The 27,127-nt window shown below is 40.9% G+C and overlaps 1 protein-coding gene across 1 annotated transcript; it reads left to right on the top strand.

Annotated features, from left to right (window-relative positions):
• The first annotated feature begins 1,947 nt into the window (after window positions 1-1,947).
• On the top strand, window positions 1,948-25,382 carry gtf3c1 (general transcription factor IIIC subunit 1). Its single transcript, XM_087841594.1, has 39 exons — window positions 1,948-2,405; window positions 3,887-4,099; window positions 4,636-4,812; window positions 4,929-5,072; window positions 5,337-5,433; window positions 5,515-5,638; window positions 6,074-6,253; window positions 7,046-7,161; window positions 8,381-8,433; window positions 8,542-8,912; window positions 9,040-9,108; window positions 10,219-10,456; window positions 10,544-10,697; window positions 10,807-10,910; window positions 12,357-12,448; window positions 12,894-13,268; window positions 13,414-13,559; window positions 14,156-14,253; window positions 14,344-14,440; window positions 14,654-14,837; window positions 14,930-15,026; window positions 15,547-15,679; window positions 15,769-15,856; window positions 15,973-16,034; window positions 16,561-16,669; window positions 16,752-16,894; window positions 16,988-17,130; window positions 17,204-17,288; window positions 17,374-17,486; window positions 17,571-17,630; window positions 17,713-17,806; window positions 18,021-18,193; window positions 18,988-19,596; window positions 19,915-20,057; window positions 21,135-21,239; window positions 21,329-21,618; window positions 22,514-23,061; window positions 23,148-23,331; window positions 25,036-25,382. Exons 1-39 carry the CDS (start codon window positions 2,185-2,187, stop codon window positions 25,231-25,233), a joined length of 6,630 nt encoding a protein of 2,209 aa, XP_087697720.1. The 5' UTR covers window positions 1,948-2,184; the 3' UTR covers window positions 25,234-25,382.
• Window positions 25,383-27,127: the final 1,745 nt, after the last annotated feature.

The raw sequence follows: 27,127 nt of genomic DNA, 5'->3' as shown, positions 1-27,127 counted from the left end.
AGACAACATTTTTCAAACTCCTTTGGTATTTCAAACACCCCACTTTGGTGGGAATGGGCAAATTGTAAGCCTCAGCTGAAAGGAGTGTTACCCAGTGTGGTCTTCTGCTGCTTTAGCCCATCTGCTTCAAGGTTCGCTGTGTTCCACATTCAGAGATGCTTTTCTTCTGGATATTTTCTTCTTTTTCAGATCATTAAATCACCTTTCTTCCTTGTTCTGATGCTCAGTTTGAACTTCAGCAGGTCATCTTGACATGTCTACATGCACTAAGTTTCTGCCATGTGATTGGCTAATTAGACACTGTATTTGTGTTAATGAGAAGTTAACCTCCTCTGACCTGGCGTCCACATATGTGGACATCACATTTTTGGTTATTTAGACCCAAATACTCAATTTTGCTCGACAAGGGCCTAATATCCACTTAGAAGGACATTATACTGCTACCGTTCTATCGAAATTTTAAACGAATATCCTCATTTGTGGCTCTTATTTTTCTTAGAAACAAAAATTGGGTAAAAAAAAATAAATAAATCTGGTAATTCTTTGTTTTTACATTCACTGGGCCCCAATATGCCCAAATATCAAAGAAAAATTAAAAATGCATGTTGTGGAAGAGTTCGGGTCTTAGGAGGTTAAACAGCTCTAATTAATAAAGTCGGACCTGATTTATTTTAAGCCAAGAATTGAATGTCTTTATATCAGTTATAGCTTTGTTCACTAGTGTATGATATATAAAAATGTCCTCCTAGAAGCAAATATTGATCCTTAGCTTGGCAATGTCTACAGGCACTTATTTAGCTTAATTAATTGAAACACTATCTAAGAAAATGTAATTTAGCATGATTTCAATAATCATACATGTCTCCAATATCAATACTTGTTCCATCAGTGCAGGGGATGTGGGTGTAAATCTAACTTTCTGTTGCATATAGTTAATGTACTCAGCATCTTACCAATTGTCATGTACCATCCACTTCGCTTTCATGTCCACAGGTGTCACATGTGACGCACCGTCTTCAGCAGCAGATGGAGTCAGGTCTCCATGACCTAAAAAGGAAAAGGAGAATTGCTGGACAAACTTAATTAGATTATGTCAGGTTTGAAAAAAAATGAAGTCAGATAAATTCAGCAGATTTAAGTCACACACAACACAAAACACTTAAATAAAAAAATATTTAAAAATATATTTAGAAACAGCAAGTTAAGGAAAAAGGTTGTAAGATCAAGTTGACAGAAACCCCCCAAATATACCACCGTCGTTTGTCACGCTGTCTCAAATGAATAAACTCTTATGCTTGACTGGTACTTATTTATTATTATTATTTTCGAGTAATCGGCTCAGAGTATTGTGTTGTAAAGAGATAACCTTTCCAATGAATAGAAGGTCAATTTATAGCAATTACAAAAACGAATAAAACAATGGCCATTTAATATTGGTGTAACAAACTGCAGCGGTTACTCAGCAACTTAAAAACAAAGTGACTGCTGAAAGAGTGTATATTCAAAGAAAAGCGTGATTAATATGCTGATTAATATGCAGACATCCGCTGGGAAGGGTTGTGAAGCAGACAGAAATTTGTTTCAAGGCGTTCAAATCTGGAAACTGTCCAACTGGGTGAGAGGACAATATAGGTTCAATTATGGCTAATATACAATATACCTCAAAATTTACTAGCACCAGTACTTAAAAAGGCGGCGGGGGGATTACACAAAATAGTCAAATATATAAAAAATGCTAGGGCTCAACATAAAACCAGAATATTTTTTAAATGGGAACATAATTGTCAAATTTTCACTTTTCTGTAAAGCAAATATGTTTTCGAGTTATTCTATTTTAATTTTTGCCTTTTTCAAAATATGCCAGTGCGTCGATGAAGCTCATTCAGAAACTGTACCTGTACGCCCCCTGGTGGATTTCATTTCCCCCCAACTAATCACGCAACGTGAGGTCAAAGTTTAAATATGACGCAGGGACGTACACGGACACAAACTAGCTGGAAGACGTAGTAGAAGTAAGAAGTAATGCTTTTTAAATCAATCTTTTTATTTATTCTGCCACTAACACAGATATCTGAGCCCGCGAGCTCTCCGGTCACATCCCGTGACTTTACGAGTCTGTAGCGCGCGCACAGACTGCAGGATAGTTGCCGGTTAGCTAGCATGTTAGCTAGCCAATAGCACGGAATGGATCAGCTGAGTATAGTTGTGGATGAAGTGGCTCTGGAAGGGCTGGACGGGATAACCATTCCGACTTTGTGGATACGACTGGAAGACAGGCAGCCCGGGTTTCCCCTCAAGCTCGACGACTGCACCAAGGAGCTCATCTGGAAGTCACTGGTCATCAACAGCGAGCTGTTGTTTTACGAGCTCCCGGAGGAGAGAGAGGATGTCGTGCTGATCGACAGGTGACGTTCTCATCCTCACAGATATCATAAGGGATCTCACAGTTTTAACACAGTTAAAACAAACAGCAGGCTTCCACACAACAAGTAAATAAATCCTCAAATTTGTCACAATGGTTCACAGACAGGCGGAACCATTATTTTCTGAGTGGGGGTGTTGTTTTCCTACACTTTAACACTTTAACTCTTGCACTTTATAATCCTCTGTGTGCATCTGTCTTAGAAAATCTCCCACTGTAAATTTCTCAAGCTTTTGTTGTCATCCTCCACTGATTTCTTTTGTTCGACCAAAAGAAAAAGATTAGTTATCTTAACCTCATCAGTGAGTCCTGAGATTTTAGTGACCTGAAACATCAGCTGGATAGCACTGGTGGTGGACTGATCCTTTAAAAACAACATTTAGCTGTGCGCTCTTTACCTAAAAGCAAGTAGACCTGGAATGTCAAAGTCATTTTGCACCATTGACCGCATCCAATCCATGCTGATCTTATTAATAATAATAATAATGGATTGGATTTATATAGCGCTTTTCAAGGCACCCAAAGCGCTTTACAATTCCACTATTCATTCACTCTCACATTCACACACTGGTGGAGGCAAGCTACGGTTGTAGCCACAGCTGCCCTGGGGCAGACTGACAGAAGCGAGGCTGCCATATCGCGCCATCGGCCCCTCTGGCCAACACCAGTAGGTGGTAGGGTAAAGTGTCTTGCCCAAGGACACAACGACCAGGACCGAGAGCCCAGGGATCGAACCGGTGACCTTCCTGTTACAGATGCGCTTCCCAACCCCCTGAGCCACGGTCGACCATGGCCCCCTTAAGTGAGCCGAATCAGTGAAATTCCTTTTTCTGTTGTTGTAAAGAAGCGTAATTACACATTTAATCCCTGAGATATCTTAATATAAGAACAAAAGTGCAATTTGAACAGTATAACTCAGTTTTCCTTCATTGTAAGAAATTAATTGCACAGGCTGTCCTGTAATTAATTATAAATTTCTGCATTAGTTTTAAAACAAGAGCTTTCCGTTCTTCATTCATCTGTTTCTTATTTACCTCGGTGTTGTATGAATTTCCATGGTGGAGGTGATTATCAGTAGGAAAACCTGTAAAACTCAAAACATCCAAGGTTTATGCCTTCCCTGCTTTGAAGATGTCCAGTGGGCCAAATTTGAATCTTTTGTGGGCCTATTCTGGTCCCCGAGCCTTTTGTTTGACAACTCTGATGTAAAGTAAACTCTTTTTGTGGACATCCTAACATAGGTTTTGGACTTTCCTATTGCTCTTCTGGTTGAACGGAAGTGAATTCTTTTGTTTTTATTAGTGTAAATATAGATAGTTATTAATATTACACCTTAGTTTGTAGAGGTAGTAGTAGTTGTAAGAGCATTTTTCTTTCAGGGTCAAGTTTACCATTGAAATTTAATGCAATAAATGTGTTATTTTGCCATCTCCTTATGTTTGGAGTTGCTCTTGTTTCTTTCAGGTTTAAGGACATTGATGCAGAGACAGGCATCGAAGTGACTGACAGCTTTACGGACACTCCCAAAGACATCTACCCCATCGACGTTGTCCCAGAAAACAAAGATGGGATTCAGGGCTCGTGTGCCTTCTTCAAAACGAGGAAAGACGTCACAAAGCAAGTCCGCTCCAAGTCCCCGCTGACCCCATTGGTCAGCTTGAACGAGGCTTTGGAAAGGTTTGTAGAGATGCGCTGATACTGACAAAACCCTACCTGGAATTAAATCTGGTTAAATATGCTGCTTGTTGAAGATTTCTCATGCAATGTCACGTGCACAGTGCTTCAGAGTTGCCTGCTATATTGGATGTGATTAATAATACCGGTTGCTAATGGTTGGCGTTGTGTGAAATCAGAGGTGCTGTTTCAAAAACCTCCTATTGATTGTTTTGGTTGCTATTAGATTTCCTAGTGACAAGTGGTTGCCATAGGGGCAACGACTGGTCTGCAGGCCTGCATGACTGGGACATTGGCAATGATTTTCCTGCAGCAACCACTTCCAACCTGTTGGAGAATACTAATTTTTCCACATGACTGGTGGTTGCTAGATGGTTGCAGACAGGACCTAAGTGGCAGAAAAGTTAGCATCACATGGTTATGCCTACAAAACATCAATAAAATGCAATTTTTATGTATGACAAATGTATTTGTCCTTTATTGTGCTTTCAAAGTCTTTCAGTAACATATTCTCCTCTTCTCTCTCTCTTCCTTCTAAGATACGGGAGAAAGCTGGTTGTCGTGGCATCACAGTGTCTGCGATATCGTGCCCTGATCGGCAGCGAGAGCGATCCTGATGTAAAACTCGGCAGCGACTCTTACTGCGTGTTGGAGAGAGTGGGCCGAGCACGATGGCAAGGAGAGCTGCAGAGGGATCTACATGGAGGCTCTTTCAAGTAGGAGACACTTATACCCACCTTTAGCACGGTTCCATCGCTGTTCTGTGCTTCCTTTACAGACTGGCTTGCACTCAGGTGTCCTCCTTCTAACAGTCAGTGTTGTGTTTGAGCAGGGTGGATGCCCGAAAGTTTCACTACTTCAGAAAGTCTCTTGTCCGATACCAGTTGGTCACCATGCAGTCCTACGTCAGGCGAATGAAGACCGGACAGCAGCAGCACTCCATCCTTCTGCTGCTCAAACGCTTCCATGTAAACAGGTATGTTTGTGCTCTGTGTTTCACATTTTATCTCATCAAAAGCAGAAACGGGAATGGTCGGTTTAGCATCATCAGTGAAAAAGAAAAGCATGAAATAAAACATCGTCTGTCCTTGGACCCCGAGTTGAGAGTCTGTCTTATGCACGTCACCTCAGCAATAAAGATACCACCTAAATCTGTGCACGCTTTTTGCAGCTTTAAAATTTAGGTGCATCCATCTGCGTGTTGGCTTTATCACATCTGCTTCCTGTTTTTGTCTTTCAGGAGGACCAAGTATGATATACTGATGGAGGTCACGTCCAACTTTCTCCAGCAGTGTCCGAATCAGTTTTCCACAGTTATCATGCTCAGAGAACATGTTGTGAGTATCCCTCCAAGTTTCTGTCGCTCCTGTCTGTCTAGCCTTCTGCTTGTGGTAGAAAGTTGTCTGTTTTTCTCGTAGAACGTGGACGACAGGACTTACTCGCGTCTATTCAAGTACATGCGAGCATCCAAGTTGATCGAGTCTTGCCGATTCCCTTTGGAGGAGTTGGACCCCAGCGCTGGACCTCGCACCAACAAAAATGGTAACGCAACACTGAAAAACCACATAAGCCTCACAGTGCATGAGTGCACCACAACGTATGCTTGATTTGGATATTAATGACCTATCAGAAAGACAAGAAATCAGACACAAATTGCTTATGACTCAACTGCTTCTTGATATAATCAACGTCTTATTTGTCCTTTATGTGCAGTTTACAGAGTTGCTGCTTCTGTGTGTTTAGTTTCTCAGATATTTTGATGTATATGCACACGTTTTTGCCTGGCCTTCAGTGCCTGGCAAAAGTCTTCATTCCATGTTTAGTGTTGAGGTAAAAAACAACTCTGTCACTGCTTGACTTTCTAAAGTAAAGAGCCATGAAGAAGTGATTTTGGAGTATTCAAAATTAAATTTTTGTTGGTGCGTTACTAAAATTTAAACATAAAAAAAAGAGTACACTGCTTTACTTATTTCTCAGGCTCCAAAGTGACTGTTCGCTGTGTGAGGCTGTTAAAGCCATACATAAAGAAGGGTGTGGCTGAGGAAGATGACGATGACGATGAAGACGAGGATGATGACGGTGGAGCAGGAAGAGGGGGTTTGCTTACAGAGGGGCGGATCATGGAGAAGGACCTGTTAACACAGGCCTATCACATCAGTATGTTTGATCTTTTCCTCAAGTTAAGAAACAAAAGAAAAATGAAGTCTTGATGCTTTTACTGGTAAAAGCTAACACTTCCGTAAACACAGCGATATTTTTCTCTCTGTGCTCCAAACCGTTGCATGAAGGTGCAGACTTGAGCTTTGATGTTTGAGTGTGATCACAGCTGTACTGAGCCAAGAGCAGAGGGCTTTTACCCCTTTTAAACATTTAGCTCTTTTTAACTTGTTAATTTTACTACAACAGTTAAAATCTCATGCAATATTTAATATTGGTCTTTTTTTTTTTTAAGGTTTCTGCGATAAAATAAGATTTCATTTTTACGGAGGATTGAAACCTCGGTTTCCATGGTGACATTCACCACATTGAACCATGTTTTCAGTGTCCAAAGGTGCAGAGGACTAATTCTCCTTCAGGCCTTTTTCCTTGCATTATAAATTGTTACTACTTAATTTGTTATTAATAGTTTGATTTTGTGCTAAAGCGTAATCTTCTCGTGAAATGTACAATATCATTCTTATGTCGTCTCTTTCCATGAAGACAGTGAGGTGTAAATAAGGCAACAAATATTGTTGTTTCTGAAGTTCATCACTAGTCCTCATAACTCAAGAAAGTGCAGCAGGACAGTTAAGAACAGACTGCAGTTCTCTGCACTCTCTAATGAAGGCTGCATTTTACCTTCAAACCACTTTGTTTCTGTTCAGTCTCACAGGAAGTTGTTTGTCTTACTCGTAATCAGCTGAACACTCGAGTGTTGTGTTAACTGTTGCCTTTTCTCTTGTAACGCAGTACTATCCTCTGGCACTAAGGGCATCCCCCAGCGTGATATTGCATTCAGACTGAACGTCAGCAAATTGGAAGCTCGCATGCTCTGGCGAAGGCTAGAGAAAGATGGGTTGATCAAGGTGACGTCTGGGCAGATGCTTTTATTCTTTCTTTCTTTCTTTCTTTTTGTCCTTCTCTTAAAAAAAGATTGATGTGCGTAGGCTAAAAATAGAAAAAGCAGTAATGATGACCAGGATAGCTTATTTGGAGGTATACTCAATTGTCAGATGTGTTTCGGCTTCCTACCCACATGACCAGAGGTCAGCCGCCACAAACAACGTCCTTCCTAACGCTATTATTATTGGCACATGTGCTGACGATCAGATTACCACTTGAAAGTTTATTTGGTGTCAGATTGGAGGATTGCATCTTTATTTAAATTGATTTTTTTTCATTTTTTCCTTTTTTTATTGTTTTTTTTTTTTAATATTTGTGGTGAGCTACAAACTGTAAATCCCCAAGTTTTCCCAAAATTCTGCACACAATCTTGCCTCTGGTGCTCTCTGATTTGGCCTTTAGTGCCATCAGCAGTTTCTAATTGCCCTTATTATTATCTGCTTGATAGATTGATACAGTTTTTATTTATTTTTAAAAATGTATATATATTTATGGTGCTAGAAATGTCCCTGCTTAACCTCTAATTCTTCTGCCGTTGTTTCTCTGACACGCGAAAGGTCGTCGGTTCACAAGTGAGAGGAAGCACAGGCATTAGGAACCCACCCTGGGCTGTAAAATCTGTGTCAAATTAAATATGCAGGTCCATGTTCTGAAGTAACTCCTTGGGAGCATCCGAAACTATCGGTTACAACCTTTTTATATCAGCTCTTCTCGTCCTCATGAACGGCAAATGCCAAACCTGACATCACAACTGCCAGCCCAGGATCATTTCTGCTTGTCATCCAAAGAGTAGCAGCTGCTCTGAGCCCTTTTCGAATGATGCCCCACCCTGTCTCTGAGTCAGAGGACAGCCACCCACTGGAGAAAACTCTTTTCTGCCACTGGTGTCCACGATCTCATTCTTGATTCAAGCGAGGAACAAAAATTACAAACTGAATATCGCGTTGTTTTCAATAAAACTTCAAAGTACTGACTGCGATCATAAACTCATCAGGAAATTATTTAATGAGGTCATAGATCTATAAGCCGGCACTTCAGCATTGTCTTGACTTTTCATACCAGGAAATGATATGCCGCAGCAATCTACCAAAGCAGTGGGTCGTTTAGTGTTGCTTAGTTTTGTTTTACATTGTAAATTTCTGTTTTTCACTTGTGTGTGTGTGTGTGTGCCTCGCTCTGTAGGGATTCATGGAAGATGAGGGTCGGCAGAGGACTACAAAATTCATCAGCCATAAGTTTGTAACCCTAAATACATAAATTATACCTTTTTAAATTCCTATTTTTGCGCCACTTTGCACTAAATCCTGCCGTAAAAAATATCTTTTGCTCACATCTTTTGGCAGGTGTGTCGGCAGTAGCAATCAACTCCAGCTGTTCGCTAAAGAGCAGGAGCGGCAGATGCTGCTCTTTTCTTCCGCACCTCAAACGTCAAGTGCAGAACTGACCTCCCCTAAAACGCCGTCATCGTCAAAGGCGCCAGTGAAAGGAAGCTCCAGAACTCCTGGAGCCAAGAAGAATAAAAAAGAAGTCAAGGGAAGAAGCAAAGAGGCAGAGGAAGAGGGGCAGACATCTGAAGACGGGAAAGGAAATTCAAGAGAGGAAGGGCTGGATGGAAACTCAGGAGCCAGGAGAGAGACAACGGGGGAAAATGGCAGCGTGACAGCAGAGCACACTCAGCCTGACGTTCCTGTCATGCAGAGTGCACCAGCCGAGTGTGAGCAGTCATTACACCTTTGCTGATTTCAGAATAGATACTAAATCTCTATAAGGTAAAATCTACATCATAACCTCTTAATGTTGATGAGTTTTTAACTTTTCTTTGTTTTTTTGGAACCTCTCAGGTGAAACTTCAGTGTGCAGCGACCCTGCGACTCACGGGACACCCGACTCAGTGTCTGGTGCTGTGACAGGTAATTCCCACATGTTAACCTGAAGAGCTCCGGCTGTAGATTAAAATAAAGTAAAAAATGTTTTTGTTTATTTTCTAGTTGGAGAAAGATCAAACTAATACTTATTTACAAACACGTGCATTTGAATTAAAACTTAAAACATCGAGTAAATATTTATTTTGATTTAGATTTGCTTTGCTGTCTGCGTATAGTTACTGGCAACCACTGGTCACACCTCCTTGCGATCACTTTGATTGTTAGCAGGTTTCTCCACTAGTTTCCATGGAAAACGCTGACTTGTCTGCAAACAAACTCAACAAGCATCTGTAATTGGAAATTATAGCAAACATGGTGATCTGCTAACAAGCAGACTGAAGACGGAAGCCTAAAGTGGATTTTACCGGGGTTTTTTGTTTGATTGTTTTTGTTCCCCAAATCCAGGTAAAGCGGTCTGAGATGGTTCCAAATGAGCCACAGGGTGGCGATGAAATCAATAAAGAATAACAGTATAGATGAAAAAAGTTTGTAGACATTGAAGCAGAAGCAGAATTTCACTATAAAGCTGAAAGAAGGTGACAGAAGGTGCAGAGTCAGGTGATCCAGTTTTAAGAAATTGTTTGGGCTCTTCTGTGCTCCTGCTATTATAATGCATTTATTTTAAATGCGCTTATGTATGCATAATTACAACATTCCCTATAGAGAAATGTAGTCACAGTTATGAAAGTGTAAAAATATGCATCTGATGGCGTAGTGTCAAAAGCAGGAGAAACACATTCTCTAAGTGCAGCTGGGGTCACCAACTGTTAGTTCAGGACATTTTTCAAGTATTTTCTATTTACATGTGAGGTTGGGCTTTAAAACCAGCCTGAGGAGTTTTTTTGTTGGGTGATTCAGAAAGTCCTGCTCAGGTGCGCTTTGGACAATTGGTGCACAATTGGTGCAGAAACCTAGCTAACAAAGAAAAGTGCTACCAGTTTATTTATAGCCCTTAAAAACCAAACATCTGCCAAATTGTAATTTCTCCTTTTATGGCTTTTCTTTGTTTGTTACTGAAATAACTTTGATAGTTTTCTTTGGGATGATGATGACGTGCATTATGTGTCCGTGAAATTTCCTTTCTCTCCTACAAAGCTCCGGTTGAGGAAAAGGAAGAAACCAGTTCAACTGATGCCAGCTCTTTGCGTCAAAGTGAGACACCAAATGCAGCTGATAATGCGGCACCCATCACAGTGGTCGTTAAAAGTATCCCCTCTCCAAAAAAAGCCAGCATAACTCGGGAGAGGTCTCACGAGACGTACCGCCTGCTAAGGAGGAAGAACTTGATAGTTGAGGCTGTCTGCAACTTCAGAATCATAGAAGGTCTTTTCCAGTAAGTTTGTCTGAAATCTCAATTGTTCAAGTTCAAAGTGTTTTTGATGCACGGTAAGAGAGTGTGAGCGTGCTGTGCTTTCCACAGGCTGCAGAAGATGATCAATGATGATGAGAAACAGGACGGTGTCAGTTCAAAGTGCTGCAAGAAGACTATCGTACGTCTCGTCCACAGTCTCGCTAGAGAAGGCCTGCTTAAAATATACACGACCACTGTTGTACAGGATGGGATGACAAGGAAGGTACGTGAACACATCACATCTGCTCTGCCTTTCTATACAGGCAAGATGGGAGTTTTATGGAGTCGTATATAAAGTCTCCTGATGTGTTTGTCTGTTGTTGCACCTGTAGGTTGAAATGATTGTTCATCCGTCCATTCAGCCCAACGATGACAGAGTCGCACAGGTTATTGAGCAGGTCCGATTCAGAATTTCCAGCTCTTCAGCAGTGTTACGGTGAGCACATAATCAAAGATAAGTCACATTTTTAAACTGTCCTAATGTCTTACGTGACTCCTCCATTTTTAAAAAAATATTTTACCAGGAAAATGGAAAGTAGGGGCAGTGCTTTATTAAAACAGGTGTCAGTGTGTTTCTGAACAATGATGAGATTGGATGATTAGTGATCATTATTCCATCAATTTTGAAGAGATCCCATCACCACAGGCTGAAATGCTGCCTCAAAAAATGTTAAATTTAGATCCATCACTCCATCAGACCCGTTGCCACTGATTTTCAGTCCAGTTCGTGTGTAATTTGGCGTATCTTAGTCTTCCCGCCCTTTCCTTTTGACCTTTTTCCCCTTAAACGTCTACTTAGGGTAACCCTCATTTTTCTTTTGTCCTCCACTTGTCCAGTTTTTTAAAATTATTTTAGGACATGCTGCACACCAAGCCGAGGTATTTTCAGCTAATGCTCTGCAGCAACAAGGTGGCTCTCAAAAACACCATTTAATGGCTGTGAAACTGAGGAAAGTGGTGTTTCCCATAGATACAACTAAAAAAGATTGTAGAAGAAATTGGTTCTTTGCTAATTTATCTGTTATGTGTCGACACAACACTGGTTCATCCCTTGAGTTTGATGCCTTCTTTTTCCTTGAGTGTTAAGAGAAAATGAGCAAAAAGGCAGCCATGTCTAAAGGAAAACTTTGAAAGATCCATTTTACCATATTCAGAAAGTCTGGAGAACAATAGAAGCAAAATGCAAAGAAATATCAGCTCACTTAAGACTTTTGCACAGTACTCAGTAGGGATGGGTATCGTTTAGGTTTTATCCGATACCGGTGCCCGGTGTGAGGTCTCGCAGCAAGCTATCAAATATGGCGCATTTTTTGGCTTTTAAAAAAAACGCTATGCGTCGCCAGGTGTTTCATCGGATTTGAGGTGTTACCTCCTTTGACAGCATCAGCTTAAAGCACTTGTTGCAGGCTGCTGAGTTTGCATATTTTGCTGTGAAGTACAGCCAGACTTTTGACCGCTTCGCCTTGGGCATTTTTAATCTGTAGCTCTGCTCTAAAAGAACGTACGTACCTGGACCCGCCTACTATCCTCGGAAACTAAAATGATTGGCTAGAATCTAAAGTGTATCACAGCTCAGGAAATAAAGCACCGAAATAAAGCACCGAAATGTGCGCTGCTTTTCGGTCTGGTTACTACCGTTTATGTCAGAACCGGTGCCGGTACCCATCCCTAGTTCTCAGTGCCTTTACTGTTACCCGGTGTTTGTTGACATGTGAAGAGATTTAAATGGACTTCTGATCTTGGTAATGATCACTCGGCCTGCCTGATTGCTGTGTTTATGTATTCAGATCTTTCTCTACCAGAATGTGAACTTCTGTGTTGTCTTCTGTGTTTCACTGGCTTATGCCTGTTGTGCCCTTGGTATTCTTCTTCTGTCCCTCAGTCATGCTGAAGACAGAGCCAGAGAACAAGAAAAGGAGGCTGACAAAAAGAAAGCAATTATCGATGACGACCCGGACTTCAAGCCCACAAGAGGTTGTTTTTTGATTTTATACCACAACAAAAAGACAACTTTAATTTCCCACAGATTTCTATTCCCAAGAACAGAAATGAGAAAAAACGAATAGTTTCTCCCAGTGGGTCAATCATGTGATTCAAGCTCTATATCAAACTGGCAGAATAAACATTATTTTCATGATTTCCTTAATACTCTTCTAACAAGGGAATGTATTAATTGTGGATGTTTCGTTTGTTTTTTTTACATTTGTTTTGGTTTATTGTTGTTAATTAGGGGCCAATTAACCATAAAATACATTTTTGTTCATCAGATGGTCAAAAATAAGAAGAGACTAAAAACACTTTTAAATTCAGTAAATTGAGCAGGCATGCTAAGATCACGCTATTGTGTATACTAAATCAGATCTGGCACCAGTAAATGTTTGACTCACTTTTTTATTATTATTATTATTTTTTTAAATAGTTCCAGGGTTGAGTAAGACTTATGGCTTCCAGCCTAAAATGCATCGTCTACGCATGATGCATACCTTCCTCTGGTACCTGATCTATGGGCATCCGCTCCAACACAACTGCAGCAGCTCTGATTCAACCAGTCAATCATCAAGCGGCGCAGACGGCTCTGATCCTGCTGCCAAACCCGCAGACAGCAAAGCACAACAGGATCTGAAAGAAGCAGAAAGCTCTACACCTGCGGACAAACCAACACCGTTGTCTGACAGTGTTGGCACCGGATGTGACGGCCGGAAAAGTGCAGACTCCAGCTTATCTAACATGGAAGTGGCATCTGGTGATGAAGGAGAGGAGCAAAAAGATAGTTGCTCTCAGTCTGACATGAAAGGTGAGACGGCCTTATGTATACTTGCATTTCTAATGAAAATGTCATTTGGATTGCTTGCTTCTGTCTACAGGGGTGTGGAAGTTTTGCATTTTTCCCAGCTAATGTCCTTGGTTCACCTTTTTTATTTCCTGTGTGATGCTGATAGTCTATCTCGATGAAGACTCCTGGAAGAGATTCATCCCTCCTGTCCGTGTTCACAAGGAGTATAGCAGCGGCTGGGCGATGGTGGGCGACCTGCTCCTCTGTTTGCCTCTTTCTGTTTTTGTGCAAATTATTCAAGTTACTTATAAGGTGAGTGTGAAGCTTTGTTTTGGGGAAAAAAAAAGGCCATGCAGTTCATTGGCTAGTGTGGAGTGGAAAATATATAAAATATGTTTTCTCTGAAAAGATGAACGGGTCAACTTTGTGGCAGATATGTGCGGATTTTCTCAGTTTGAACTCATTTTGTAGCAGATATAGTGCAATGTTTAGGTATTTGTGGATCAGTTACCTTAATACTGTGTAAATACTAAAAGATGTGCTCACATATTTTAAAAGCATCCCATCTTTCAGTTTTCTCTGAGTTTCAAGTGGCAAACATCAGCCCTGTTATTGTTCTTTTAGAGGCACTATATGGACGGAAGTATAGTTCTTGTGCTGATGTTAATGCCAGAGGAGGTTTGGAGCTCTGTGCTTACTGAGTCTGCAGAGTGCTGGTGATTTTTACACACTGTGCATCTCAGCACTTGGCTAAACTCCAGTTTGGGACTTTATGTGGTCTGTTGCTTCATGGCTGAGATGCTGTGCTCCTAAACACACTTGTACCACTACAGTGCCGTGCACAAATTCAGTGAGCTCTTTAGAACGACCCATTCTTTTGAGTTAACACTGCTAACTTGTGCCCGCAGGTGGAAGGACTGGAGGAATATCTCAATGATCCTGTAAAGCAACATCATCTGGTGAGAGCGCTGCCTGCACGAATGAGAAGACAGCTGCTTTATAAACGGTGATTTTCATTCTGTCCTCTCGGTAACACGCCACATCTGGGACCTGAAAGTGAGCATTTATGGACAATTTTTTGTTTTTTTTATTTTAGGAAGTACATCTTTGTGTTTCATGAAAACCTGCTAAAGTTGGTCTACATGGGTCTGCTGCAGTTTGGTCCAATTGAGAAGTTCATGGAGAAGGACCAGGTACACAAAACCTTAAAACAGTAAAGTACGTGTAAGTGTACGAGGACTATTAAAAGGAATACAAGACATACATGTTTTTGATTTTTAAGGTTTTTTCTAAGGTTGTAAAAAAAGCTTGATCTTCACAAAAATCTTACTTATCAATGGCTGTAAATGTAGCTGCTCAGGAGCATTTTTATGCATTAATATGTCTTTATCCATTCAATTATCCAGGTGTTTGTGTATCTTAAACGTAATGCTACTATTGTTGACACCACCAACACCGAGCCTCACTACTGGCTGGTCACAGAGTGCCCTGAAAAACCGTTTGAAAGGCGCCCTTACGTCTTCAACACTGCTGATGACCTGGAAAAGTACTGGTTTGACCTGATGTGCGTCTGCCTCAATACACCACTGGGTACGTGCATACATGACCATAAAACGCACGCACTGCTCTGGCAATTATTCAAATAATAATAATCTGTCCCTGTTTGAAAATGTTCTTTTTAGGGGTAGTTCGTTGTAAGAGGAACACCACTGATGAGGAAACGACTCCTTCTTTTGTGCAAGAACGCCACGTTTTCGCAGGATTGGCGTACCTGCTAAAGTACGTGTGTAATGATTTCTCTCCCTCTGGCTGCAAGGGAGGAAAAAAAACGACATGAAGGTTCCTGGCTGTCGTCGAGTGAAATCGGTTTTAAAGAGGGTGCTGCATCATAAATTGCGTTGTGACTTATTAAAGTAAAAGTTGTGCCTTACCACAGCAGCCAACTTTGAAGGCAAAAGAAATGTAAAGTTTTACTTCACTACTTGGTGAGTAGTTTGCAAGTGTTTGCAGACAAGTTGGCAGCTTTCATGCAAACTATTGAGCTGCTAACAACCGTATACCACTTTACAACCAGCTTCACACTAGCGACTCCTGGCAGCCACTTGTTAGCCAGTCAGAGAGCACCTATTTTCCTGTGTGGCTGGGTTCTTATTCACTGTGCTTCTTTTCTTCCATTTCTCGTTTTCAATTAAAGCTGACTTTAACTCGAGCAGTTACAGTACTACAGTAGCACAGAAACCTTTCATATGCAGTGTTTTAAAGTCACTCTGATGAATGTGCATCTGTCAAACACACACAGGGGCAGTACTGAAGTGTGTGATGACGGATTGATACCAGGAGACGGTAAAGGAGCAGGAGGACTGGACTCTGAATTTTTTGGTCATCTTAAACGCAACTGGTTTTGGACCAATCAGCTGCTTTCTGTTAACATGGTACAAACGCAGTATGCAATACAGATAGTCATGTGCATGTTGAATGCATGCTGGCATTTTTTGACATGTTGGGTTTTTTTGTTTTTAAGAGGCAATCTGGTTTAGAGGCACAGGACAACAAAACCAGACTAAAGAGCCTCCTGAGTAAAGATGCTCTCAGATTTGCGCTTAAAGCTGGTGAGTTGTTGTTTTTTTCTTTTTTTTTTTTCTTTTGTCCGCTTCATGTGATCAGCTATGTCACATCTGTTTGTGGAGCTTTTTACATTTATATTAACCACAAATCTCTACAACAGGAGGTACAGCGACACCGCGTTATGTCACATCCAAGCGGCCAGCGATGGCAGAAAAAGTTCAGGTATGGGATTTTCTATTTAGCTCATCTTCCAGTTTATTATGTCTATTAAATAAGTTCAAAGCTCCTCAACAGCCCTGCATTAAATCCTGCCTGCAGAAAATGAACAATGTTTAGAGGTTTTCTTTTCCGACATACAATTTGAGGAAGCTGTTGAACCGTGGGGGTGTTTCTGGTCTTCAGCCAAGTCTTAATAGTAATGGGATGTGCAGAAGAATAGAAACGCTGTTGCAGCAGTGCAACATTTGGTCTAATAATCTAGTACGTCACAACCCTAACAGAAAGTAATAATTCTAACTTTGTTGAAGAAGCTTTTAAGCAGGTATGTTTAATTAAGCTCATAAGGTTAGTATGTGTTTTATTAATCAAATTGAGAGTACAATCATAATGTGGGCCTTTATTATATAATAAACAACATAATTATTTACCTGGTGTTGTTTCTTCTTATTTAGATACTGATCAATGCTCAAAGACATCTATTTAGGCTGTCTGGAGGTTATTGTTTGTATTCTTATTCACTGATAACCAGGTGGGAATAGAACCAGCATCCAGAAACCAGCGGGTGGTTGGAGGAAAGGGGCAGAAGAGGAAGAGAAGCAAGAAAGATGTTGTCAAAGTTCCACGCAAGAAGAAAAAAGGTACAAAGTGTCCATTTTAACCTAAAAATGAAATCATGTGTCTGCTGGATGTGAGGAAAAACATGTGTTTTCATAATCAAAGAGCCCAAGAAACGCACTCCTGCACACGATGAGACGGACCACCAGGCTTTGAAACGGATGACCAGACAAAGAGTCAACTGGACTGTACAGGAAGACTCACTGGTGATGCTCTGCTGTGTGGCTGCGGACCTGCTCAACAGCAAGGTACGCACAGAAATTCAATCATCTTTTTAAATTTTACACCTTCTCGCACGTACTTCCTCCTAAACATGCTGCACGTTACGTCATGTGTTGCAGTTAAAAAGGCAGTTTGTACCTCACTGCGTGGTGAGAGACCTGCTCCACGCAGAGTTTGAGATATCATCGGATAAAACGTCAGTTGCCGTTGGACGTCGCTCAAGATACATCCTGAAAAATCCTCAGACGCTTCTGAACTACAGGTGAGTGCACATAGCACAGAAACACATACTTTTAAATCCAGTCATTTGTGAAACTCGTGGAGTTTTGCTGCAGGATCTGCCTGGCTGAAGTGTACCAGGACAAGTCGCTGATGACTCTTTTGGAGAAGGAGAAACCTGCTGATCCCGAAAAACCAGAGGTATGTGTTTGCCGTTCTTCTTTTATTTCCATTTTCTTTATTTAAGTGAATTGAAAGTGTAATATTTCTGTCTGTGCTTTTTTAGGATTGTGCCAAAGTGTTCTCAGAGTATATCCGGCTGCTCAGACAGAAGTTCAGCTCCATTGTCAATGCTCATGATTTGATCATCCCTGACACCAAACAGCAGCTCTTCTCGAGGTAAAAAGCTGGAAGATTCATGTGCTGACATACAATATGTGCTAAGTGTAAAGCTAACACTAAGTGTTTGTTTTTTTTAAACAGGTTTAAGGTTTCTGCAATAGACAGCGGGAAAAAGCTCCCATACAAAGACCCTCTGAACAGGTAAGGTTATCTAAGATTTTTACATTAGAATGTGAATGTTTATGGCAGTAAGTGATTGTTTGTTTGTGTGTCTCCACTGCAGCACAGATGACATTCATTCTGTAGTGTTACATAACTTGATCCAGAGCACTCTGGCCATGACCAACAATCAAATGAAAACCTCCAGATCCTTTCAGGTACATCCAACCTTCAGTTTTAGTCCTTTTTTCCATAAAATCTCCCTTTAACTAAGTTTATCTGTAAAGAATATTTTTTTATTCATGTCTTCAAACAAAAAAATCATTAAAAAGTGTAATCAAGCTTTATATAGAATTAAATTCCCTTAATAAGTAGATCTGTGTCATGTTTTAAGGCTCAGTCCTTTGATTATTTGTCTCACTTCTGTCGTAGATCTTCCACTTGTACAGTCAGTATGACCAGGAGCTTCTGTGCAAAGTCTTCATACAGTGCAGGAAGAGGGGTCTGGTCAACCGCCGGCGTATCAGCCAGCAGTTTGGGCCGAAGAAGAACCGAGCGCTGCCCATCCTGCCCATGTCCTACCAGCTGTCCCAGTCCTACTTCAGGTACGCGACCAATTGAGAAATGATACGCTCGCACACTGAAACAACACTCGATCCTGGTAGCTGGTCGGGAATGAACGTTCTACACTACGGAGAACGGAGTGGGAATGTTTTACTAACTGTTTCATTACCATGGTAACCCAGGGCTCCTCCTCTGTCCTCCACATGTTATTTACTCCACTGTTTGCTCATCAAAAGTGGCGAGGTATTCAAAACAAAGGAAGAAGAAACTACAATATAACTAATGGACACTTTCCAAATGTACTGTATGTCTGAATGAATGAGTTGATTAATTCGCTGGAATAGAGCTGTAGCCACTCATAAGTAGCACTTATAGGTGATTTTTGTAACTGCTAGAACTCGTCTAGAAACCTAGAAGTCTTTGGTTTTTTTTAATTTCTCACACAAAGGCTTTCATGACAAATAGTTATGTGCACTATGTTATGGTAAGTACCCTTTAGGAAGGGGTGCCCCTGGGATCAGCATACCTTCCAGCCCTTTGTTTCTGTTTGACTGCTTACAGGAAATCCAGAGTGATTCATTAGCCAGTTGTGTCCGGTGTCAGGTCCTTTTTATTATGTGGTGGATTCCTAGAAACAAGTGAAGATGGTAAAGCTTCAAGATATTCACCTAAAGCTAGCAAGCCTGGTTAATAAGCTGCATCCATAAACTGTACAGGTGGATACAGAATAATAAAAATAAAATAAAAATCCAGTAGTCCAGTATGTGAATTCTTCCTGCACTACTTACTGCCCCCTGAAGTTTTTCACCACCCCTCTCCCTCTCCTTCCTTATAGGTGTTTTTCATGGCGTTTTCCTCATTCCCTGTGCACCGATTCCTTCCGCTTCTTAAGGAGTCTAATTGACAATGGCACACATGATGACAGGCCCATCATCGCACTCTACAACGAAACTGAGTACAGGTCACAGAATGGAGAGGAAGTGCTGGAGACAAAAACAGGCTCCAAAAGTAAAGAACATGGAGGAAAAGAAGCTGACGGACCAGCGAGTGAGCCGGAAAGAGCAAAAGATGTCACCACAAAGGAAGGAGATGACAACCAAGGTGAAATTAAAGGAGACGAGAGTTTAAAGGACGCTGACACGAACAACGAGAAAGCTGATATTTCGAGCAAGCCGGACGAGCAGAAAAAGCCTGACGACAGCTCCACATCTGGATCTGGTGAAGAGGCTCCAGGAGTGTCGGCCACGTCAAACGCGGTACCTCCAGCTTCAGACGAGCCTCCAGATGTGTCGGACATGCTCAAGTTCTCTCTCCAGTCCCCGGGTGGAGCCTGCCTGGTCTCGCTCAGCCTGATGTCTCTAGGACTGCTGAATGTGTACGCCTCCATACCTAAACAGATGGTGGTGGTGGACAGCAACCTGGTGGACAAGGATGTAGTGAAGAGGTGAGGCATAAGGATTCAGCACCGTAATGACTTTTATACAGTTTCAAAGCATCTCAGGCTAAGATATGTACATCATCTTTCACACATGAAATGTTGCTTGAAGTGTTAATAAACAACAGCAGGTTGAAAGTGTAGTAGTGACAACACATTCAAGTAAAAGCAAAATCAGAAAGTAGTTTTTATTATTAAGTTGTACAGATATATCCAGTTTTTAGCTAGAAGGAACTGTACAGTGGGCTCTCATTAAGCTTACAAACAGATAACATAAAAAAATTATTTGTAGCCCGATTTACAAAAGTCACAATCTTTTCTTTTCAGTATGGCAGAACTAGTAGAAGAAGAAGAGGAGGATGACGATGATGGTGACGATTACGATGGGAAAAAAAGGCAACAAGTGAAGGCACAAAAAGCTTCGCACACCAAGTACTTAATGATGCGAGGATATTGCACCCCGGGCATCGGTAAAGCTTTAGAAACCTTTTACTGTGTAATAATACCTGGTGGATGATTGAACGGAGAGTTTGTTGGATTGATTGAACAATTTGTCAGCAAACTTCCAAAATAGTTTTGTAGCAAGTGGCAAGTAGTTTATGTCAGTGCATTTTGTTCTAAAACAGTTTACACACTCTTCAGTGAAGTTCCTGCCATATTTGGAGAAACTGTTTAATTTATATAGCACCCAATCAGAGCAACAGTCGCTGTGCTTTATTGTAAAGACCCGACAATAATAGAAATAAAAAGCTTAATATTCAAATGACCATTTATGAGCAAGCACTTGGCGACAGTGGGAGGGAAAAACTTCCTTAAACAGGAAGAAGCCTCCAGCACAACAGCTGTCTGTTGGAGGGACAGCCGTCTGCTGTGACTGGTTGGGAGTGAGGGAACAAAGACATGACAAAAAGACGCACACCAGAGATTAATAATAACAAATGATTGAATACAGGGTGGTGTCTGAACACATAGTGAGTGAAGAAGACAGTATAACTAAAGGAGGGTTCAGGGTCACATGATCCGTGCCGATCTGTAAGTCTTAAGAGAGTTGAGGTAGGTAGGTGGCTTATAATTTATGCACAAAGGTGGAAAAGTTTTGTGATCGTTGAGCTGTTTCATTGTTTTGTAAACAATTCGATCAAGAATCTTCTTAGAAAATCTTCGGAGAAACAACCTCTTTTTTTTCACAAAGAAATCCAGATGAGTAGAGCAACTTCTTAAGATTAAAAAATGTCATATTTTGGGTTTTATACGCTTTTTGTCTCTGATTTTGTCGCTCATTTTTGAAATGGATCACTGGGGTGGAATTGAGTTTCTCTCCCTCTCTGATTGCTGTTTAAGGGTTTTAACAACATGGAAGACAAACGCAACACCAAAGCTGGTCTTTCACACACTCATGGACAGCAGTCGCTAGCATTGTGTTTATTAGCAGCAGTCCTGCAGTAGCATCAGTTGATTGCTAGTAATATAATTTGTAGGCGTTTTCTGTGTTAAGAAAATTAAAGGATGTTGCATTTCTATTTATGTTTGTTCTTCTCTTTTTCTAGTAAAAGTGCGCAACCTAAACACCAATGATAGCATTGTGATGGAATCGTGTATTATGAGGTTGCAGCTGCGCAACACGCCCGCTCACAACCTGTTCAGTGCAGAGAGTAAGAGCCACCGCATTTTAGACTTTTATACAAACGGAGTCTGGTGTTCAAAAATAAAATCCTTTATTTTCTGTTTCCTTCATTTATAGACTTTCCACCTCTGGACTTGACAAAATGCGGTCCATCCCTTCTGCCCTCCAACCTCACCTCCTTCGTCCGTTCAGCCTCCTTTTCTCCACCCACTGTGGAGGAGTGTTACAGGCGCTTTGTTAAGCAAAAGGGATACACCCCGCGGGACATTGACGCGTGCTCTCAGATCATGAGGAGCTTAGATGAAGCTGGTGAAAGAGGTTGGGATGCTTGGGACTTTCTCGAGGCTCACGCGAACCTGCTGGAGCCGCAGTCTGGACGCAGCAGGAAGCTGCAGCAGTACATGGAGGTAAAAATCAAAATCTAAAAAAATCTAATCGCAACATCCTTATGTGAAGGGTGAAGAAAACAGATTTGGTGTCTAAGTTATGTTACGATGTGTTTTCTGCATCGTTTTATTTTATTTCCTGCTACAGGATCTTCGTCATCGTTCTTATGACTCTTTAAGGATTTCTCCCTTTGTTTGCGTGTCTGCACTGCAGGAACTGAAAAATGACACGTCCCCAGGATGTTTTAAAATTCTAGGCATTACTGCTTTCATTGTGCTTCAATGGGAAATCTTCACTGTAGCGATGTCATAAATGCAAACCCCATGGAACTACATGTCGTTCAGCACCATCAGTTCATTATGTGCACTACTTTTTCACCAGTTTTTGAATTTATTAGTGAGAGAATAACAATCATTCTCTCAGTATGAGGAATAGTAGTCATAGTATAATATAAAGATTCCCAAACGCCAGCAAATTCCTCGAGTTGAAACTATCGGAATAGAAGCAAATATGTTTTTCCTGAAAAAAAAAGGACCGGAACAAAAAGTGGAGACCCAGGAGGGGAAATTTTATTTATTTTTTTTCCCTTCTATAAACTGGCACCGGGACACAGTTATTACACATAATGCACCAGCATAAATGTGGGCAATAACACCAGACACTAGGTAGGGAATAGGTTATGTTGTACGTCTCTACTAGGATTCCCCACAGGAGTCTAAGCCAGGCTTTACATCATGCACCTCTTTCCAATGATGAAAGCCACAGCACCTCATTCAGTTTCTTTAGTCTGTTCTAATTTTCTGGATATGTAGTTGAAATGTTACACAACACTGAAGCTGCAATAATTACAGAGGAATCGCCTTGTAAAAAGTATTAAAAATGGCAGTGACTCATAGCCACATGTTTGTGTTCTAGGAGTTGGAAGAAGAAGGCCAGGTGGTAAAAGTTGGGAGTCTCAGTGTCCGCTGGGTGCTCATGAAGCTCGCTGGACCATGGCTTCTTACTGTCAGCTCCAAGCACTGGTCTCAGTCATCCATTGCGTCAGACCCGTTTTTGGAGAAGAAGCAAACCATCCCCTTTATACGGAAGCGGTGCAGCCGAGAATTCCAAGTGGAGAAGGAAGAACCATCGGTGAAAAGATTGGCTGTGGATAGAGAGGACGTCGCTGACAAAGAGGATGTGGACGGAGTGCCGAGTAACCAAGAAACAAATGAGAAGAAACAGCTGGAACAACTGGAACGGCCAATGGAGAGGACAGATGAGTTGAGGGGAGACCAGTTGTTGTTATTGGAGGAGGAGGGAGGAAAGCAGATACAGGAGGAGGAAAAACAGGAAAGGAAGAAGACGACGGACGCAGAGAGAAGACAAGGTAACAGGAATGAGCAGAGGTTGAGAAGAGGAAGGAAAGACGACGAGAACAACGATGAGGCGTGCTCTTCCTCCACAGGCCCCGATACTGATGCGTGAGTACCAAATTTAATCATACCAAGGTTTTCGTTTTTCCCTTCATCAATATTCCATGTTTCATCTCTCTCCTTTTTGCATCCAGTGAAACCAGCTTCATCAGCCGGCCCTGGCGCTTGGTTGATGGTAAGGTGAACCGGCAGGTGTGTAAGGGCATGCTGGAAGCTGTTCTCTACCACATCATGTCTCAGCCCGGCCTGACACACCAGGCGCTGGTGGAGCATTACAAAGATTTGCTGCAGCCAGTGGCAGTTCAGGATCTTGTGCAGGTATTCCAGTCTAGTAGTTGTTACTTCATCTATTATTTTTTTATTTTTTCGTCTAAGTGTATCAACATTTTATACACACAAACACTAGAAATCTAAATCTAAAGGATCTAAAGATAAAATAGACTTTCCATTATTTGAGCACTTGAGTCATACACGTCCAATATTCAGTCTCCCTTCTGACCTCTATCAGCTCCTTCAGCAGGTAAATGCTTTCTGTAGTGACAGTTTGTTGCTGGGCTGAGCAAGTGCACTGATGAGAGTAGTGAAAATGAACCAGTCAGCCTTATAGCGGCACTAAATCCATGCCTAAATGTTAAAAATATGCCTGTGTCTTTGAATAGCAGACACAACACAATTGCTGTGTAGAACGTGATTTTAAAAATAGGAAGCAATGATTTGCAAATCTCATAAACCCAGATTTTATTCACACTATAAAAGGTGTCAAATGTTTAAAGTTGTGAAATAGATCAAGTCTCAGAAAAGTTGTTTGCTGCCGTTTAGTGTCTGAGGAGACCGACTGCTGGACTTTTGGGAGAGGATGTTTTCCCATTCTTGTCCGATGGAGGATTCTAGCCGCTCAGCAGTCCTGGCTCTTTTTATTGCATTTCTGGTTCCATGCTCTAAATGTTTTCAGTTGTTGAGAAGACTGGATTGTAGGCAGGGCAGTTCAGCACCTGGACTCTTCTGCTATGAAGCCATACTGGTCTGCAGTGTAGTGTCTTACTGAAATATGCAAGATCTTCCCTGAAAACGACGTGATGCTGCTCTAAAAACTGTTTATACCTTTCAGCATTCATGTTGCCTTTTCATATGCACAAGCTGCTGAGGTGGTCCCTAACCTCTTTAGTCCAGAGTTTTTGGCGTCCATATTTTTCAAAAAGAAATTTCAAATTTGTGATCATCTGATCACAGAACGTTTTTTTTCTCAGTCCATTTTAAGTTAGTTGTGAAGCTGTGATTTCTGGGTCATATTCATACGTGACTTCGTCTTTGCGTGATGCAGCTTTAACAGGCATTTGTGGATGACACGATAACCAGTACTGATTTTCAGCTTTACCCTTTGTGCAGAGATTGATGACATTATGCACTGCACATGATGAGCTATTTAAAGTCTTCACAATCTGGCATTAAGGAACATTCTCAATTGTTCCACAATTTGTAGACACCGTTATTTTTGCAGATTGTGAACCTCTTCCTGTCCCTACTTCTGAGAAACTCTGAGCGTCTCTAAGATGCTCTTCTTTTATCCAGTCATGTTACTGACTTGTTGCCCATTAACCTAATTAGCTGGAAGTAGTTTATGAGATTTGTAAATTGCAGCATCCCAGCTTTTGGGGGGCACTATACACAACATGAAAAATGACAAATATAAAAGTTAAGACAAGTTTGATGAGGTCAAAGGAAGAACTTCTTAAAACGTGCATCCCAGGATAACTTGTCTTTACACGTTTAGCACTCTTTAGCTTGTCACAGTTTTAACATTGCTATAAAAGAGCCGTCTTTCCTTATTTTTTGTCATATAGATAATGTGCCCATATTAAACATGTTCGAAGTTTGAGATGACAATTTCTGCAACTTTGTTAAGAATACCTGTGAGCCAAGAGATTAGCCTTCAGACTGCAGGAAACATTGTATAAAATGCATCAAAGACAAAAATTGACCCTTTTTATGGTTGTGTTTTTACTCTTTCTGTCTCTTCCACAGGCACTTATCGAACTGGGCTGTGTGACCAAGAAAACTCTGGCTAAAAGTCCTAAACCCTCACTGTTCACTCGTCCTGCACAGCAAAGAAAAAGCGAGAGAGAACCAGACATAGTGATGTATGAGCCCACCATCAGCTGCTGCCTGCGACTCTGTCGAGTGTTGCCCAACGAGCGAACCTGGAACTGTTGTATACCCTGAAAAGTGTTTGCTAAACGTATTTTAGATCTCCAAGGACTGAGAAAATATTGATGCAATGATCAACAACTTTGTTTGTATTTCCTTTGGGAAAGTTTTTTTTGTGTTCAGCTTATCTGTACTCTAACTTATAATTCTTAATAAAAATCCACGTCTTGTTAAAACTTGTATTTATTAGTTAATCATGTTTTTGTCATTTTCTCTGAAACATGCAAAAGCTGTGTTTACACTTATGCATACAGTATGCAGGTCTTAAAGGTTAAAATCAGCTTTGTAAAGGTCTTATGAGAGAAACGCACTCGGTGTACTCTATTTTTTACTTTATTTAGTCATAAATTTAGATTCTTTACATTACAAGTTTTTTCTACATGATAAAGGTGTGAAATCACAGAAAATGTTAGAGCTCAATCCCACACTGTCCCATATTTCCCATATTTTTTATAGTACAATGGAAAACAAGAGATTTTCTGTCATTTAATTGTTTATCAATTACTTAGATACTTTGGTGTTGTGTCAATGACTCTGGGGGAAGTCATTCACGCAAAAAAATGGTATGTCTGATATCTGTTTGCTGGGAAGTCATCTTTTTGTCAGGTTTTCATGGCTTACTCCTGTTGTTGGACCCGCTCGTTCACTCATGTTCTCTCTATAGCCTGATTGGGTACCTTTAGAGTGTATCAAGAGATTGTTGTAGTGGAGCGAGGTTGTTTCTAGCTGGAGAAGACTAGAAATGCGAGTAGTGTTTACAGAATGGGCAGATATCTGGAAAAGGGCGAAAACACCAGCACACTCTAATTAAAAACACTTTAATAACTGTGTTATTACAGGATAAGAAGGTGGAGATGTTTTAGCAATAAGCTGTCATTAGGATATTTTAAGACAATCACAATATATAAAAGCCAGGTGAGAGTCCAATATGAAAACCAGAGCTCTAAGTACTTAATGAAAAGCATCTGTATCTTTGATTGGCAGTGGAAACTCGCCTAACCTTTATTATATTTATTGTCATTTGGCATCAACAAGACATTTTGCACAGAACTTGCTCTATATTTTCTCTTTTTGAGACTTGTTTGTAAACCCTAGAGATGCTAGTGTGAAATGCTCAGACCAGCCTGTCTGGCACCAACAATCCTTGCATGTCAGAGTGCCTTAAATCACCTTTCTTGCTTGTTCTGATGCTCGGTTCACAGTGTCATGTGATTTAGATATTTCCATTAACGAGAGATTAAACAGCTATAACCAATACGTCGCAAGTAATGTAGGTAATGAGCAGCGCTTCAGTTAAGTATGTGACCAGTGCTATAATTTTATTTGTTCAGGTGGTTTTGTAGTTACTGGCGTACGCTGTGTTTTCACTTCCTAGATGGTTGTAAAGGTGCTGAAAGTCGGACTAGGACTGCTCTGTTTTTGTTTGTTTTTTTAAAGACTCACAGTTTAAGTCTATAAATTAGTTATGATGTTCTGCCGTCATCTGTTGATACACTTGAGATAGGTACAGTCATACAGAGAACTGGGGTTACAACAGAAAGTGCAGAAATAATACCGTTGTTATTGAGTGAATAAATACAAGACTGATACAGAATGGGGGGAGTCTCAGGAAACCGTGATAAAGATCACCGGGGAAGCAAAGAGGAAGGGAATGTACCACAGTCACATTCATTTCAATGTGACTTATGAGCACAAAACTTCCTCTTTTCCTTCAGCCAAAGTACCAAACTTTCAACATTGTTGCCTGTAAGTGTGGACCTCCGATCAGCCTACAGATATTATGTATAGATAAATATGTTTGAGTGCACTGTGCAGGTGTGTGTGAATTCCTTGAGTTCTCCGTAGCCTACAATACAGGACTGAAATGGGACACTCAGAACATGTTAATATGGATAATCTTCACTTTAAT

The sequence above is a fragment of the Neolamprologus brichardi genome, chromosome 6 (genome assembly GCF_056152115.1).
Source record: "Neolamprologus brichardi isolate AB-2024 chromosome 6, ASM5615211v1, whole genome shotgun sequence".
Lineage (NCBI taxonomy): Eukaryota > Metazoa > Chordata > Actinopteri > Cichliformes > Cichlidae > Neolamprologus > Neolamprologus brichardi.
Note: the sequence above shows the minus strand (reverse complement) of the source record. Positions and strands in the feature narration are given on the sequence as shown.

Coding starts and splice junctions, on each gene's coding strand:
- gtf3c1 (XM_087841594.1), top strand. CDS start 2,185: ATGGATCAGCTGAGTATAGTTGTGGATGAAGTGGCTCTGGAAGGGCTG. Junction 6,254..7,045: donor AACACAGGCCTATCACATCA/GTATGTTTGATC, acceptor CTTGTAACGCAG/TACTATCCTCTGGCACTAAG. Junction 14,838..14,929: donor CTGCCTCAATACACCACTGG/GTACGTGCATAC, acceptor TGTTCTTTTTAG/GGGTAGTTCGTTGTAAGAGG.